The sequence below is a fragment of the Peromyscus eremicus genome, chromosome 1 (assembly GCF_949786415.1).
Source record: "Peromyscus eremicus chromosome 1, PerEre_H2_v1, whole genome shotgun sequence".
NCBI classification, from domain to species: domain Eukaryota; kingdom Metazoa; phylum Chordata; class Mammalia; order Rodentia; family Cricetidae; genus Peromyscus; species Peromyscus eremicus.
Window position 1 is genome coordinate 95794750 of NC_081416.1, and position 16081 is coordinate 95810830.

A 16081-nucleotide genomic window follows, 5' to 3' on the forward strand; every position below is an offset into this window, starting at 1 on the left:
AGTGACCTACTTCCTCCAGTGAGGCCCTACTTTGAAAAGTTTCCAAAATGCTCCCAAATAGTACATCCAGGTGAGGACCAAGAATTCAACACAACTGGACTCCTGATGGGACACCATGTCATGCAGCCTTGAGGCAGGGGGAAGGGTTTGGACTTGCCTCTCCTGGATGTGCCTCCCCCTGGGAGGCCTTGCCTTCTTGTGGAGGGGAAGTGGGAGGTTGGTTGGGGGGAAGGCTGTGGGGGCAGGAGAAAAGAGGGGGACCTCTGATTGGTGTGTAAAATGAAAAAAATCTTAATTAAAAAATGAAAAAAAGAAAAAAAAGAATTCAACACAAGAGCATATGGTTTTGTATTTAAACCCTATCATCCTGTGTTCTCTTGACTTTCCGTCCCTCTTCACTCCTTTTCCTGTCAGCTATGCTTTTCATCCTTAGACCTTGAAAGAATCCTTATGACACAGTCTCGTATCTGCTTGGTTTTCACTCCATAGACAACAGGGTTCATAGTGGGAGGCAAAAGCAAATAAATATTAGCCACAATGATGAGGCAAGATGGATGGATTACACGGTCCCCAAATCGGTTTAAAAAGAAACAAAAGAAGGCTGGGCCATAGGAGAAAATGATGGCACAGATGTGGGCAGTGCAGGTGCTGAAGGCCTTCTGCCGAGCATCTGCTGAGGACAGGCTGACCACTGCCCTCAGGATCATGGTGTAGGAGACAGTGATACACAGGATGTCAAAGCCCCCAATCAAGAGGGCAATCATCAAACCATAGACAATATTGACCTTGATATTCCCGCAGGAGACCTTGGCTACAGATAACTGGTCACAGTAGGTATGGTGTATCATGTTGCCTCTGCAGTAAGGGAGTTGCTTTGTGATGAAAACCAAAGGAATAATGAGTACCACTGCTCTCAAGAAAGTAGCAAGCCCAGCTTTTGCAATGACAGGGTTGGTGAGGATGGTGGAATAGCGCAGAGGATAGCAAATTGCTACATAGCGATCCAGAGCCATCAGCATCAGCACCCCAGACTCCATCCCTGTGAAAGTGTGAATGAAGAACATCTGGACCAGACAGTCACTAAAGCTGATTTCCTTAAGGTAGAACCAGAAGATGCAGAGAGTTTTGGGGATTGAAGCAGTGCACATGACCAGGTCAGTAAAGGATAACATAGCCAAGAAGTAATACATGGACCTGTGAAGGGAATCCTCAAAGAAGATGAGGTAGAGGAGTCCACAGTTCCCCACCACAGCTACTGCATACATAGAACAGAACGGGAAGGAAATCCAGACATGCATGTCTTCCAGGCCTGGGATCCCATTCAGAATGAATGAGGCTGGGGTCACCTCTGTTTGATTCAGCAATAGCATGTTGAGGTTGGAATCATCTTCAAGAGGCTTCTGATGTCCGGGTTTTTATTTGTTTGGCAGTATAACCTTCCAAGATTAGGATAAATGAGAAAGATAAATTCTCATCTCTCTTCTCCAATTGTTAAGTAGTCATTTTATTACCAAACAACTAACTATATAAGTAAGTAATTTAAAGCCAAGAATATAGCTCCTCACTGGTGGAACATCTGCCTAGCATGCTAAAGGCTTTGAATTCAATTCCTATACAAAATATAAATTCTAAGCTGATAACTTGTTGTTTGCCAATTTATTAATTGTCCATCAATTCCATGCCCACTTGTTTAACAATTACTAAGTGCTTTGTCTTGTCACTATTATTTTAAAACAAGAAAGGAGAAAGATTCATCAAGTTTATAGTTGTTCTATTTATGAACTTTTAATTTTTTGAGAATTTCACACACACATAAAATGTATTTTGGTCATATCTATTCTCTTCTCCCCCATAAGTCCTCTCAGAATTCACTTGCCATACCCCCTCTCAACTTATCACAACCCATTGAGTCCTATCAGAAATTTCTGTATGTGAATGTGGGTAGCACCATCCACTGGAGTATGGGCAAGCTACAAGGTACCACTTTCCTAAAGAACACTCAGTCTCCCTACTCTGGTATTCTTTTAACTATGAAAGCACCTCAGGTAGGGCTGAGACTTCATGAACTCCTCTCTCATCTGTGCTGAAATTTTGGCTTGCTTGGTCTTGTGCAAGATGCTGTGAGGAGTTCATGAGAGTGATGACCCTGTCATTTCTAGAAGACACTGCTTCACAATAGCCCTCCCCAATCTGGCTCTTGTAATACTTCTGTCCCATCATCCACAATATTCCCCGAGCCATAAGGGCAGTGGGTATAGAACAGATATCCCCTTTAGGGTTGAACACCCCACAGTCACTCATTCTTTGCATTCCTACCTGTTGTCTCTCTATTAATGGCTGTTCACTGATAAAACAAGCTTTCTAGGTAAGGCTTGAGAGCTGCAGTAATCTATTGGTATACAGATAAGTATTTATCAGGCAGTTTGATATTATATCTGTTTCACAAAAAAAAGTAGTAAGATCTCCACTAATGCCTATGATGTACCCATTTGTGGACTCATAGCCAGTTTTACAGTACCAAGCATAAGTTCTATACCATGGAGAGAGCCCTAAATCCAATCAGAAATCCATTGATTACCTCTGTAACATCTACGATACCAAATATCCGAAGTCAGTCATGACCATACTGGCAGATTCACAGCTGGGTAAGACTATTGATGACTTTTCTCCTCTACCAGCCTGTGTAGCAGATTCTGGTAGAGGAGAAATTGCAGGTCATTACCAGCTATTTTCTCCATGTTCTGTGACCCAGGTATGAGGTTTCCGTCAATAGGATCTTACTATCAAGTTCAGGGGTAACCATGAACAAAGGTAATAACCTCCTTTGTTCTTTTTCATAGTGTCATTGCTCTATTTTATGTAAATGTTTACAATTAGACTCATTACCATTTGGTTATTTGTTTCCTTTTGATTTTGTGAGGGTTTTTTTTTCTTTTTCTTTTTTAAAACAAGTTCTCATATATCTCAGGCTGGTTTCAAATTTACTATGAAGCTGACAACGACCTTGAACTCCTGAGCTTCTGGTCTTTTGCCTCCAAATGACTAGGATCACAGGTATGCTCCATCATGCCTGTCTCAATTTCATATTTTCTTAAAGAAAAGTTAAGAAAACTTTGTTAGCATCTCATCATGATATAACAGATATGTTTGGGATAATTCTTTTTTCTCATTTTAAACTAGTAGCTCATATTTATGTTTACTATACTGCAAGTAATGTACTAAGAAATATTTTTTTTCACAGACTTGATCCTCACTATCATCTAGCAATGATATTTTTTTTGTAGCCTGACCCTTGTAACTGAATAAATGGCAGTAATTTATAGATTAGACTTCTTCAAGCATTAATGGCAAAACTTAACCCTCCATTTCTTGTGAATCTGGCAATAAATATGTAAGCATATAAGTTACATTTCTTGTTTTGTGATCAAATACCCAACAAAAGCAACTTAAGGAAGGTGGGAATTATTTTATACAGTTTGAGGGCATAGATTCAGCCTATCACAGCAGATGAGTCTATCATGGCGGTAGGCAGATGAGACAGCAGATCACATTGCATTTGCAGTCAGAAATCACAGAAAAAATGACCACCAGTGCTCTGCTTGTTTGCTTGTTTTTGTTTATGCCGGAGCTCCAGGACATGGAAAGCTGTCAACCACATTCAAGGTAAGTATTTCCAGTCTAGAAGCTCCCTAACAGACATGCCCAAAGATTTGTCTGCCAAAAGATTTTAAGTCTTGTCAAGATGACAAAATTGGCCGTCATACTGTTGTATAATGTATGTGACCTTTGCAGGTTTCATGTCATTTCCAAGTTGATTTTATTTACTTTATGACTTGTTTCTTCATACATTAGTTTTTATTTAATCTTGCTAATTCAGATGATTTATTGATTACTTTATACCTAAGGTTATAACTTATATGCCTAAGAGGCTTTAGAAATCTAGAAACTTCCTGTGATAAGGGAATCTCATGAACCTGTGTGGTTTGCTAGGGGTTCGCACATAAGGAGCTTCCTTCACAGGAGACATCTTTAATTACACTTTTCATATATTTTTTCCTGAGAGCCTTCAAATTTCCAGGAGGATCCCACTGATCTTAATCCCACAGCAGCATGTGGAAAACTGGATGCCAGTGTTCTTGGAAGAGTGGAGGGTCCAGAGGATGTCAAACTTAAGTGTAAACATTGAGTTCAACCTCCAGTTTATTAAATGTCTCTTGTATGATGTTTGTCACAACTGATCTGTATTTACTTGTAATGTTTCTAAAGTCTCTCAGAATAAGCTTCCAGTCACTACAAGTGGTTATTTAGCATTAAGTTCACAGACAATCAGTGGCATTTAATCGTTTGTTACTCACTTTTTCTCACTACCTCCCTGTTTTGTTCTTCTGGGTTTGCACTGGAGGCTAACAGACCAGTTTTTGTGAGAGTTGCTGTTGTCTCATTTACATGTTCATAATAGTGTTCTTCAAAATATATATTCTTGGAATATTATAAAGGCAAAGAAAACTTTAGGACCTAACAAGACATGTTTCTTATTCTTAGATCTGAACATGGTTATGATCCTGTCTAACAGAAAGGGGCAGAGAATTCCTTCTTGTTGATGTCATATTGTCTATTCATGTCTAACTGGTATGATTGCAAAATATTTCCTTTTAGGTCCCGTCATCACCCCAAAATCCTTCAGCTCTGTCTTGAGTAATACACAATCCCTGATTTAATGTTGTAGTTAGTAAAAAAGTATTAGAGTGATCAATCTTAGTTTGAAATTTTAACTGTGGTTGTATAAAATCTTCTTATATTTTGGGACCAATTATAAATTTTAAAGTCTTAATTTTATAACAAATGTTCTTTATTTTTCTATTTGCAGTATATAGCAAGTTACATGATAGCTATCAGATGTAAACATATTTTTGAGTGGGTGACCAGATTAATCACTACCTGACATTATTAAACTTAAATCTAACATTGTATGCAAAACACAAAAGGAGTCACCATAAAAAATATAATTTCTACCCCATGAATAAGAAGAAACATAAATTTTCCCAAAGCTTATAAAAATTAGAGAAAAAATAAAAATTACCCTCAAAATGGCAAAAATGATTTGAATTAATCTAAATGTTTTCTTTCAAAGTAAATAATTTGACTAGTACCACAAACTGGTCATAATTCAATTAGTTTTTTTTAAAGAATATAAAGAAGGTTCTTAAGAATTAAAATTGTCTTTAAAATATGGGTAAATGGTAAACATATTACAATAGTGAAACTATTCCTCAAATTAGAGGTACATTAACTTCAGGTAATATGGAAGTAAAAACAAGAAAAAGCTAGATCAAGAATCAGAAAGTGGTTAGTGTACAGCTAATGGATCGCACTGATTCATCTCTAGGTTTGGTTAAAGTTCTTTGATAGCACACAAATTGCTAAATGGAAAAGTCACTTAAATCACTTAATCAGGTTCTTGTTGCATTTAAATTTTTTCAGCATTAATTAATTGTTCTTAAACAAACAACAAGAAAGCTAAAAAAGCTATAAATTTATATTTTTATCAAAAGAACAAATCAGCCCAATAATATAAAATTTATGTTTTCATGAAAACCAAAATTTCATTACGTCTTTTTGTCAGGCTTATAAATGTGTGCTTCATACTTGCATATTTTATATTTTTCAGATTATCTTAACAGATATTATTAAAAGAAATAAAAACTGTAAGTCATATATGTATATGTGTGTGTGCCTGTATATACATGCACCTAGGATATATACATATATAATTGATTTCAGAAAATAAAAATTAAATTCATTTCCTGAACAATGTGTAGTATGTACTAAATTGTCACAAGTTGTTGCAAAGAGAATATCCTGACTCATTTTTCCTTAATGTTCATGACTAGCTCAACTCTACTCTGTGTAGAAGCTGCACAATACAAGACAATACTGACATTAGGAAAAACATAGAGATCCACAAATCAAAAATACAAAATATATTTCTGATAAATATGCTGTTTTCTGAAGAGAATTTTTATAAACTCTACCAAGGTATTATGCATATCCATACTACAGCTTTAATTATTAAGAGTATATTGTCACAACTTTAAATCTTGTTCTGAGTACATTTGCCAAACTCAGCAAGAGACCTACACATGTCAAAGTAATACCTAATGACCAGAACACAAAATACATTTTACCAAAATCAATTCCAGAATATCATAATTTAATTGTTCTTGTTAAAAATTTACGTCATGCTATTTTGAGTATGGACAGATATGTTGAAAGAGTAACATCAATACATGGATGTAATCACTCACAAGGCAGTACTCTATCCAGACGTGGTGGCTCACACTTGTAATACCAGCACATGGGAAGCCAAAACAGGAGGATCACCATGAGTTCAAGGAGCCCGAGCTACATAGTGAGCTCCAGGCCAGCCTGAGTTACAGATCAAGACCCTACCTGAAAAATAAAATAAAACAGTAGTTTAGAGATCACAAGATGTTTATTCTCTGTTATAAGTACCGTAGACAATAATGGCCCCTCCTCAATAAGCCCTCTTTAATATCTACAGTTTTATCTTCATATGAGAGTAAGTTCCTCTGGTATCATCAGAAAGGATTAAACATCATAAATGAGTCTCCTGTCACTAAAATGAAACCTGTGCCTAAGGGAAAGTCAGGGCTGACACAGTAGCATTCTGACTGATCAAAGGCAGTTCTCTAGCTTTCTTTTCTTTCTCCATTTCTCCTTGGGTGATTTATACCTGACTTCCATCACAGCAGAACCCAGTGATACTATATCCTATATGCTTAAAGTAAGTATATAAATACTCATAATCATCATGGAAATTTAACTGAATTATGGATCTGAAAATTAAGAGCCCAAATTCTCCTTAACACTTCTAATATCAAGATAGTGATTAGATCCAAAACTATTTCCAAGGACAATATAACCAACTCATAGGCAACCAAAGCCTCTTTCCACTAGATCATGCTGCCTTAAAAACTATCCTGTCCCCATCCTCCTACCACCATCATGTGCCCTTTAATACCTAGTTTCTGTTCTGCCAAACTCCGAGATCAAGACAATGTGGTCCAGATGTTCAGGGTCTTGTTCAAAAGGAAAAGTCACTGTCCTCTAGTACAGGCATGTGCATGGCCCTTGGCTTCTAAACACCTTGATAACCACTACTGCACTCAGTCTTTAAAAGAAGATCTGTGTTACATATCTCAAGGGAATACTTGAGAACATTAGAAAAGAATGCATTGGTGTGAGGAGCAATATCACGGGAGGATGTGAAAGTGTCCATGGATCATACATAAGGGCCTGTTAGTTACTGGCACGTGCAAGTAAGAGGGAAAACATGAACAAAAGCTATTTATGAAAAGTAGGGACTGTAGCATTGATTACAGAGTTGTGGTTCTTTGTTAGACACTCTGGTGCACAACATCTCTGATGAACGTGGAGGCAAACATTCTCTGTAAAACACTTTTCAAACTGAGTTTAAAAACCTATCAAAAAGATTATCCTCCAAGATCAAGTCGCCTTCATCTTAGAGATGCAAAGATGTTTCAATATCCACAAATCAATAAGTGGAATACAGAAACTACAGAATCATTTCATTATATCCAGGAAAGGCCTCTGAAAAACCCATCACCCTTCATAATAAAAATCTTAGAGAATCTAGGGATACAGGGATATAGCTCAATATCATAAAGCTAACCCACAAGGAACATCTTGCTAAATGGAGAAAAACTCAAAGCATTTCTACCAAAATCAGGAACAAGACAAGGATGTTGCTCTCCTTCATCCTATTCAATATGATTACTTGAGGTCTCAGCTAGAACAGGAAGACAAGTGAAGGAGAAAGGGATACAAACAGGAAAGGAAGAAGCTGGAAGCAATTAGTGTAGAATGTTTCTACCACTAAGAAGTACACATCCATATGTTATCTTGTTTATTCATTTTTACATATCTATATTTACATTTATATCATTGAATTTTCAGTATTTCCAAAGTCAGGGTAAGAACTATTTTAAAAGGATCAGACAACTTAGGCTCCAGTTTTGGTACAGTGAGGTTGTGGATGAATATGAAGGCACTGTCAAAATTTATCAAAAATTCAAGAATATACATACATGTGAAATCATAAATAATTAGATGTTAAATCTTGTGGCAACAGTTAAATGGTGAGAATAGCAATATTAAATCAATAGTTGATTTTAATTTTATATTTCTTTAAAGATATCAATAATGTTACATATTTTTATAAATCCAGAAAAATGTAAATGTATTTTGAAGGAGATAAAAAGCAATCTTTAGTTATATGATGTATAAATAAACTGTATTTTTCTAGTCAATACATATCTGTGATCCATCTCTCATCTGCCCTGCTCTACTATTCAATTTCTTAATAAACATAAATTATAGGTTTTAGTAGAAGCCTCAATGATACAATATTAAAAATGAATGTTTTTATTTTCTTATATAGCTTCTTTTATTTTGCTAGAAATTTTTTTAAAAAATCATGGAGAGAAAATTTCTTTTAAGATTTATTTATTTTTATTTTATGTTATGAGTATTTTGCTTGCATATATATAATTGTACTCTGCTTATGCCGATGCCCAAGGGGGCAGAAGAGGGAACTGGATTCCTTGGAATTGGAGCTGCAGAAGGTTGTAAGGGGCTATGTGGGTGTTCTCTTCAAAAACAGCCAGTACTCTTAACCACAGAAATATCTCTCCAGCCTCCATACTTTAAAACATTTTTACAAGGAGCCGGGCGGTGGTGGCACACGCCTTTAATCCCAGCACTCTGGAGGTAGAGCCAGGCTGTCTCTGTGAGTTCGAGGCCAGCCTGGTCTACAGAGTGAGAGGCAGGACAGGCACCCTGTCTCGAAAAAACCAAAAAAAGAAAAAATTTACAGCTCATTGTTTTATAAAGATGATATACATAGAAAACTGTGTTGGGCATCTTAGCTCTTTGACGTAAACAATTCAGAGACTCTTAGTGTACTCTTTGTGGTGGACAACCATCACCACAGTCCAAAGGTATTTCCATTATCTCAAGTAGAAACTTGATAGTTAAATGACCATTTTTATTACACCTTCTCTTTGCCTCAGAAAACATTAATTTGAGGGCTGGAAAGATGGCTCAGTGGTTAAGAGCACTAGCTGCTCTTCCTGAAGACTCGGATGGAATTCCCAGATCCCACATGGCAACTCACAGCTGTCTGCAACTTCAGTTCCAGGGATTCTGACACTACCATACAGACATACACCAATGAACATAAAATAAAAATAAATCTTAAAAAACACTAATTTGACTTCTGTTTCATGAATTTATTTATTCAGGATAGTTATTATAAATGGCATTATACATTTATATATAATAATAAATACAGTATTTAGTTTTGTGTCTAGCACATTATTACAAGTATCAATCTTCCCTTTATTTATGACTGAGTAACCTCTGGCTCTGATAATCTTTATTTTTTTTTTATCCCTCAGCACTGGGTGAGCATATGAGTTGTTTCCACTTTCAGACTATTTAAAAAAAAAAAGACATTTTTTTCACAAGTGTAGTATATTTTGTGTAGATAATCTTTGTATCTAGTGGCAGTAAATTCTAATAATATTCAGCTCCTTTCTCCCAGCTACTCTCACATCCACCCCCTCCACCCTCACCTCCCTACCCGCCCACCTTTGATAGTTCTTCTTCCCTTTTTTTTTTTTTAAGCAAGCAAACAAACATCCACTTCATGCTGCCCAACTACTCTTGGGAATGTTGGCTTGCCCTGGACTGTGGTAGCCTACAGTGTAAAGAAAACTGACTCTCCTTCTCCCACAAGTCATGAAATTTCAGTAGCTGCTAACGGTGGGATTGTATGCCTATCTCCCCATGCATGCTGGTATGTGTCTGGTTTGAGTTTGCATAGGTCTTATGCATACTGTCACAATTTCTGTGAGTTCATATGTGCATCTGCCTTGCAGTGTGTCTAAAACAGATTTCTCGAAGTTAGCCACCATCTCTTGCAATCTTTTCATACCATCATCCATGAAAATGCCTGAGTCTTGTGGATGAGTATAGGGATGTGATAAAGTACTTTCCATTTAGGACTGAGCAGTCCACAGTTTCTCTTTCCCTGTATAGTGACCAGTTAAGTGCCTGTGTTAATTTCCATTTACTGCAAGAAGCTTTTATTTATTTATTTATTTTTTACATTTCAATTTTTTTCTTTAAAAGGAGTGAGTTGTGTACAGGGGGGTTAAAAGCTTTATAGACAAGAAAAAAACTGCACTAGAACCAATTTATTCATCATCTTCTTCTTCTTCTTCATCTTCGTCTTCCTCTTCTTCCTCCTCTTCCTCATCCTCTTCATCACCATCCTCATCTTCCTCTTCCTTCTTTTTCTTGCTCTTTTCAGCCTTGACGACCCCCTTCTTCGCCGCATCAGGTTTTCCTTTAGCTCTGTAGGAGGCGATATCCTTCTCGTACTTCTCCTTCAGCTCAGCAGCCTTCTCCTCACAGGGCTGCTCGTCGTCCGCAGCGGTGTTGTTTCACATCTCCCCCAGCTTCTTCGCCACGTCCCCGATGGACAAGCCGGGGTGCTCTCCTTTCATTTTGGGGCAATACTCAGAACAGAACAAGAAGAAGGCCAAAAGGGGCCTCTTGGACTCATTGGGGTCCTTGAACTTCTTTTTGGTCTCCCCTTTGCGGGGGATGTAGGTTTTCATTTCTCTCTCATAACGAGCCTTGTCAGCCTTTGCCATGTCTTCAAATTTCCCCTTTTCTTTAGCAGACATGGCCTTCCACCTTTCTGAGCACTTCTTTGAGAACTCTGAGAAGATGGCAGAAGCATCCGGGTGCTTCTTCTTGTGTTCCGCCTGACAAGTTTGCACAAAGAATGCATATGAGGACATTTTGCCTCTCCGCTTCTTAGGATCTCCTTTGCCCATGTTTAGTTGATTTTCCTCCGCGAGGCACAGAGTCGCCCAGTGCCCGATCGGCTTGCGCATGCCCCTGCGCTATCTCTATGGAGCTCAATGTACTGCAATGGCTCTTGTTTTGATTTTTGAGACAGGGTTTCTCTGTGTAGCTTTGGAGCCTTTCCTGGAACTCACTCGGTAGCACAGGCTGGCCTCAGATTCACAGAGATCCGCCCGGCTCTGCCTCCTGAGTGCTGGGATTAAAGGCGTGAGCCACCACCGCCCAGCTGCAAGAAGCTTTTTTGATGAAGGTTGAGAGATGTAGTAATCTATGAATGTAGCAATTAGACTAGGCTAGCTGGCCAGCAAGTCACAGGGATCCTCCTGTTTGCAGCTCCTAAATGCTGGGATTACAAGCTCATGCCAGCACCCCTAGCTGTTTTATATTAGTTCTGAGTAGCATAGGATTCTTATGATTATGATAAGCACTTTACCAAATAAGAAATAATCCAACCGCAATTCTTTAAATAATTTTTATTCTTTTAAGCATTTCATATAGTAGTACTTTATTTACATAATTTCCATCCCTCGTCTCCTTTCCAACTCCTCCCTTGCTCCCCCATCCCATCTCAAATCCATGAACTCTTCTTTAATTATTGACATATAAGACATATGTGTGTGCGTGTGTGTGTGTGTGTGTGTGTGTGTGTGTAAATACCACATCTACCAAATTCATTTAGTGTTGATGGTTATGTACGTTTTAGGGTTGACCAGTTCATATTAGATAACCTATTAGGAGATTGGTTCCTGGGGAAAAATGATTCTTCTCTTTCAGAATCCATTGGCTACTTGTAGTTCTTCATCTGGAGTATGACCTTCTGAAATTTCCCCCATTCACTGGAATGCCCACTGGTGTTGACATTAGGAAAATCTTGTTTTAGACAACCACATTGTTAGGATTTCATGGGTACAGATTCCCTGTGGTCTAGAAAGTACTATCTAGCAGCAAGTGTCCTGACCCTCTGGTTCTGATAATCTTCCCACCCCATCTTCCATCATTTTCCCTGAGTCTTAGGTGTATAGGATACAATTTAGTTGCATCAGTTGGGTTGGACACCCTATAGGCACTTATTCTGTGTGTTGTGACTAATTGTGATCTTGGTAATTGTCTCCAGTACCTGTATTAAAGATGGTGTCATCTCATAGGTCATTAAATGTGATACAGTACAAAAGGATTTATGGAATGAATAAATGAAATTTGATGACTATAGTTCACCAATTTGAGAGAAAGCATGTGTTTTCTTGATTGCTGGACAGAAAAATATAAGAATAGAAATTGTTTTTACTCTGCATTCCTTGTAAAATCTAATGAATGAAACATTAAATATAAAAATACTATTTCTCTGAACTATTTTTATTACTTTAGTAGAATCTTTAAATATTAGAAAAACATTTAACTTTATTGTATTCACAAATGTATACAACTTAAAAAATAAAATTTGATAGTTTCTCTTATGGTGTTTCTAGGGGAACATATATACATTTTCTTACATGTGTTTCAGAGAATTATCTCTCTTTCTGGACTGCAGGCTCTTTAAGGCCCTCTTGAAGGAAATGGGACAGTCAATTGTTCTGTTAAATAATTATGCCAGTGGCTTTGATAAAAAAAAAAAATCTAGCTAGCCTAATAAGATTCTATTGAGATGTCTAGATATTTAAAGAGCATTGTGTTCATGACTTTATGGGAAATATCCTTGTCTTTTTCATAAAGAAAGAAGTAATTGAAGAAATAAGTGTTTTGTATCTTTGTAAATACACACACACACACACACACACATATATTCTAGTGGAATCAACAACTTGCAAATATCTTAAAATTAAAGTTTCTGTATTAAAACAAGACTTAAAGTCCTCATGCTTTACTCATTTTTCAGTGGGTTTTGTCAAATGAAACCTGGTCTATCCTTCAGATTAGTTCTTCAAAAGAGTGAGAAGCTGTTGGGCAGTAGTGGTGCACACTTTTAATCCCAGCACTTCGGAGGCAGATACAGGAGGATCTCTGTGAGTTGAAGGTCAGCCTGATCTACAGAGCTAGTTCTAGAACAGCCAATGCTACACAAAGAAACCCTATCTCAAAAAATCAATACCAAAAAAAAAAGTGAGAAGTTGAAGTCATAGGAAGCTTATTGGACTTGCCAGGGAAGTTGAAAGAAATACATTAAACAAGGTCCAGATTTTATTGCCATGTTAAGAAAGTTCATCTACCAGGATTTTATCAGCTTCTGCCTCAACAGGCAATTAGGTGTAATTCTTCTCTGTCGCCCTGGCAAAGCTTATTTATATGCTGTGGGTTTTGGAATCCTTAGACCCCGAAAGAATCCTTATGATACAATCTCGTATCTGCTTGGTTTTCACTCCATAAACAACAGGGTTCATAGTGGGAGGCAAAAGCAGATAAATATTAGCCACAATGATATGGCAAGATGGAGGGATGGTGTGGCCCCCAAAACGGTGGGAAAAGAAGGAAAAGAAGGCTGGGCTGTAGGAGAAAACAATGGCACATATGTGAGCAGTGCAGGTGCTGAAGGCCTTCTGCCGAGCATCTGCTGAGGACAGGCTGACCACCGCCCTCAGGATCATGGTGTAGGAGACTGTGATGCACAGGATGTCAAAGCCCCCAATCAAGAGAGCGACCATCAGACCATAAATGGCATTCACCTTGACATTGCCACAGGACAACTTGGCTACAGACATGTGGTCACAGTAAGTATGGTTTAGTATATTGCCTCTGCAGTAGGGCAGGCGCTTAGTGAGAAACATGAATGGAATAATTAGTAGCACCCCCCTTAGGAAGGTGGCAAACCCAACCTTGGCAATGATCGGATTGGTGAGGATGGTGGAGTAATGCAGCGGGTAGCAGATGGCTACATAGCGGTCCAGAGCCATGAGCATGAGCACCCCAGACTCCATCCCTGTGAAGGTATGGATGAAGAACATCTGAACAAGACAGTCATCAAATCCAATTTCCTTAAGATGAAACCAGAAGATGCAGAGGGCTTTAGGGATCGTACTAGAGCACATGACAAGGTCTGTTAGAGAAAGCATCGCTAAAAAGTAGTACATGGGTCTGTGCAAGGAGTCCTCAAAGAAGATGAGATATAGGAGACCACAGTTCCCAACCATAGCCACTGCGTACATGGAACAGAATGGGAAGGAAATCCAGACGTGTATGTCTTCCAGGCCTGGGATCCCATTCAGAACAAAGGAAGCTGGGGTCAGATCTGTGTTGTTCTGCATTGACATGACCAGGCTAGTACCACCATGAAACTGCTTAAAATTATGTAGGTTTTCCTAAAGAAAGGACAAAAGAAAATATAGGTTGTAATTACAACTAATAGTTCTCTTTTGCTTTTAAAAATCATACATTTTAATGTTTAAGTAATTAAAGGAATAGTTTTGCTTGTATTGTTATTTATTGTTAATTCAGTGATTCATTCAAGAAATTGTTATTGATCAGATCCTGACTCTGAATTTTTGGAAGATAGTTTTTCATCCTTATAAATTAATAATCCACTATATTCTATTATGACTTATTTAAAAAGGCATTTTATTTAAGAATGCCTTCCTCAACTGTTAATGACAATACCCATCTTACTATAGGTATGATCTTAAAGAGTAGTTTGGTCCGTGCATGTTGGCTGCATGCCTATAATCCCAGCACTGGGGAGACTGAGGCAGGAGACGGACATTTAAAATTCTTTTTCTTAATCGGTGATTGAGGTTGATCATTAGTTACTGAGGCTCTGTTCAAAGGATTCTGAAAATAATCTAATAATTTATTCCTCAATAAATCCATGATCTTAAAAGTCAGTAAAATTTTTTGTTAAGTTTCCTCATTCTTCATGATTTCTCATTATTGTCTTTTAGCATACTATGTTAATTTTTTTCCAAATTGAACGTATTGCACAGGTCAAGAACAGCTAATGGTGCCTAGGATGGTGAGTTCGCCTTTGGTTTACTCTTTCTACAAATCCCCCTCATTTACCTTCCTTGTCCTCAGATTTTCCATTGCCTATGTTAAATATATCATACATACTTCATACACATGTTTCCATGCGCATATATTATACATATGTGGTTAGCAATACTATGTCTAACTAAAGGCTATCAAGTCTTTGCCTCAGTTATAGTATTTCTCCATTTAATATGTATTTTTTTCAATAATGTGCTGTCGCCTTTGATATTTATTTTCTCATCTATACTCTCTGCCCTTTGAGTTTATGTTTTATAATCATAAAAATAGAGCTCATTTTAAGTGGGTTCTTGTGGGTGGGGAGCCATATACATAAAAGTTATATTTCGGTAAAGCCTTCCAGGCTGCCCACAGGAACCAGCAGGCTGTTCTCGGTAAAACCCGTGTGCATTCTCTCCTGGGTCACTATCTGTGGAACTGACTTTCTTCTCCATCTTCGCCATCCAAAGCAGGGAGCTGAGCCGCCAAGAGCCCTTGCCAGGCTGAGACCCAGGCAGACAACCTAAAGGCATATTAGATTCATCCAGTCCATGTGGCTGCACAGCCTGTGCTCTGAGCCCCATTCTTCCCACCACCCCAAACCCCTGAGGCTCGGTCTGTGCCCCACCCCCTCCAGATCTGCTTTGGATCTGAGCTGCCAGAGGTGGCTCGCAGTTGCGGTGGCTCCAGGAGTTTGACAACTGTGTGCTTCCGGGTTCCTGTTGCCAATCCCGGATGTCCAAGCCCAGGAGGTCCCGCGCCCCAGTTCCTGTGACCTCTCCTTGGCTTCGGATCAAGCCCCTGACCCTTCACCCCCGGCGCTTCGGGCCCCCAAAGTCCTAGGTCTTCTCACCTAACCTGAGAACGCGCGGGAGCTGCTGGAAGCTCGAGCAGACCGTGCACACCCTCAGATGCAAGGGCTATGCAGGACCTGCAGCAAAAGCGCAGGCACCCGGGAGATCTGCCCCCGCGGAGACCACGGGAAGGCTCAAACCAGTCCAGTGCCACCTGCGCCACCGTGAGCGCTGCTGGCGGTACATATGACGCCCTTGCCACTCTTGTGCGTCTGGGGTGGGTCCCACGCACCCGGCATGTCCCACTTCCAAGCTATAAGTGGTACTTATAGGATCCTGAGAACCGAGCTAGGCAG

General features: G+C 38.8%; 2 protein-coding genes and 1 pseudogene across 2 annotated transcripts; all 3 read right to left on the reverse strand.

The window, feature by feature from the left end:
• Window positions 1-410: 410 nt before the first annotated feature.
• LOC131900900 (olfactory receptor 52N4-like) lies at window positions 411-1370 on the reverse strand. Its single transcript, XM_059252223.1, has one exon. It carries the CDS (start codon window positions 1368-1370, stop codon window positions 411-413), a length of 960 nt encoding a protein of 319 aa, XP_059108206.1.
• Window positions 1371-10301: 8931 nt separating this feature from the next.
• Window positions 10302-10952, reverse strand: LOC131900911 (high mobility group protein B1-like; annotated as a pseudogene).
• A 2304-nt stretch (window positions 10953-13256) lies between these two features.
• Window positions 13257-14222, reverse strand: LOC131900921 (olfactory receptor 52N4). The gene has a single exon (XM_059252240.1). The coding sequence runs from the start codon at window positions 14220-14222 to the stop codon at window positions 13257-13259; it is 966 nt and encodes a 321-aa protein (XP_059108223.1).
• Between the last annotated feature and the right edge of the window lie 1859 nt (window positions 14223-16081).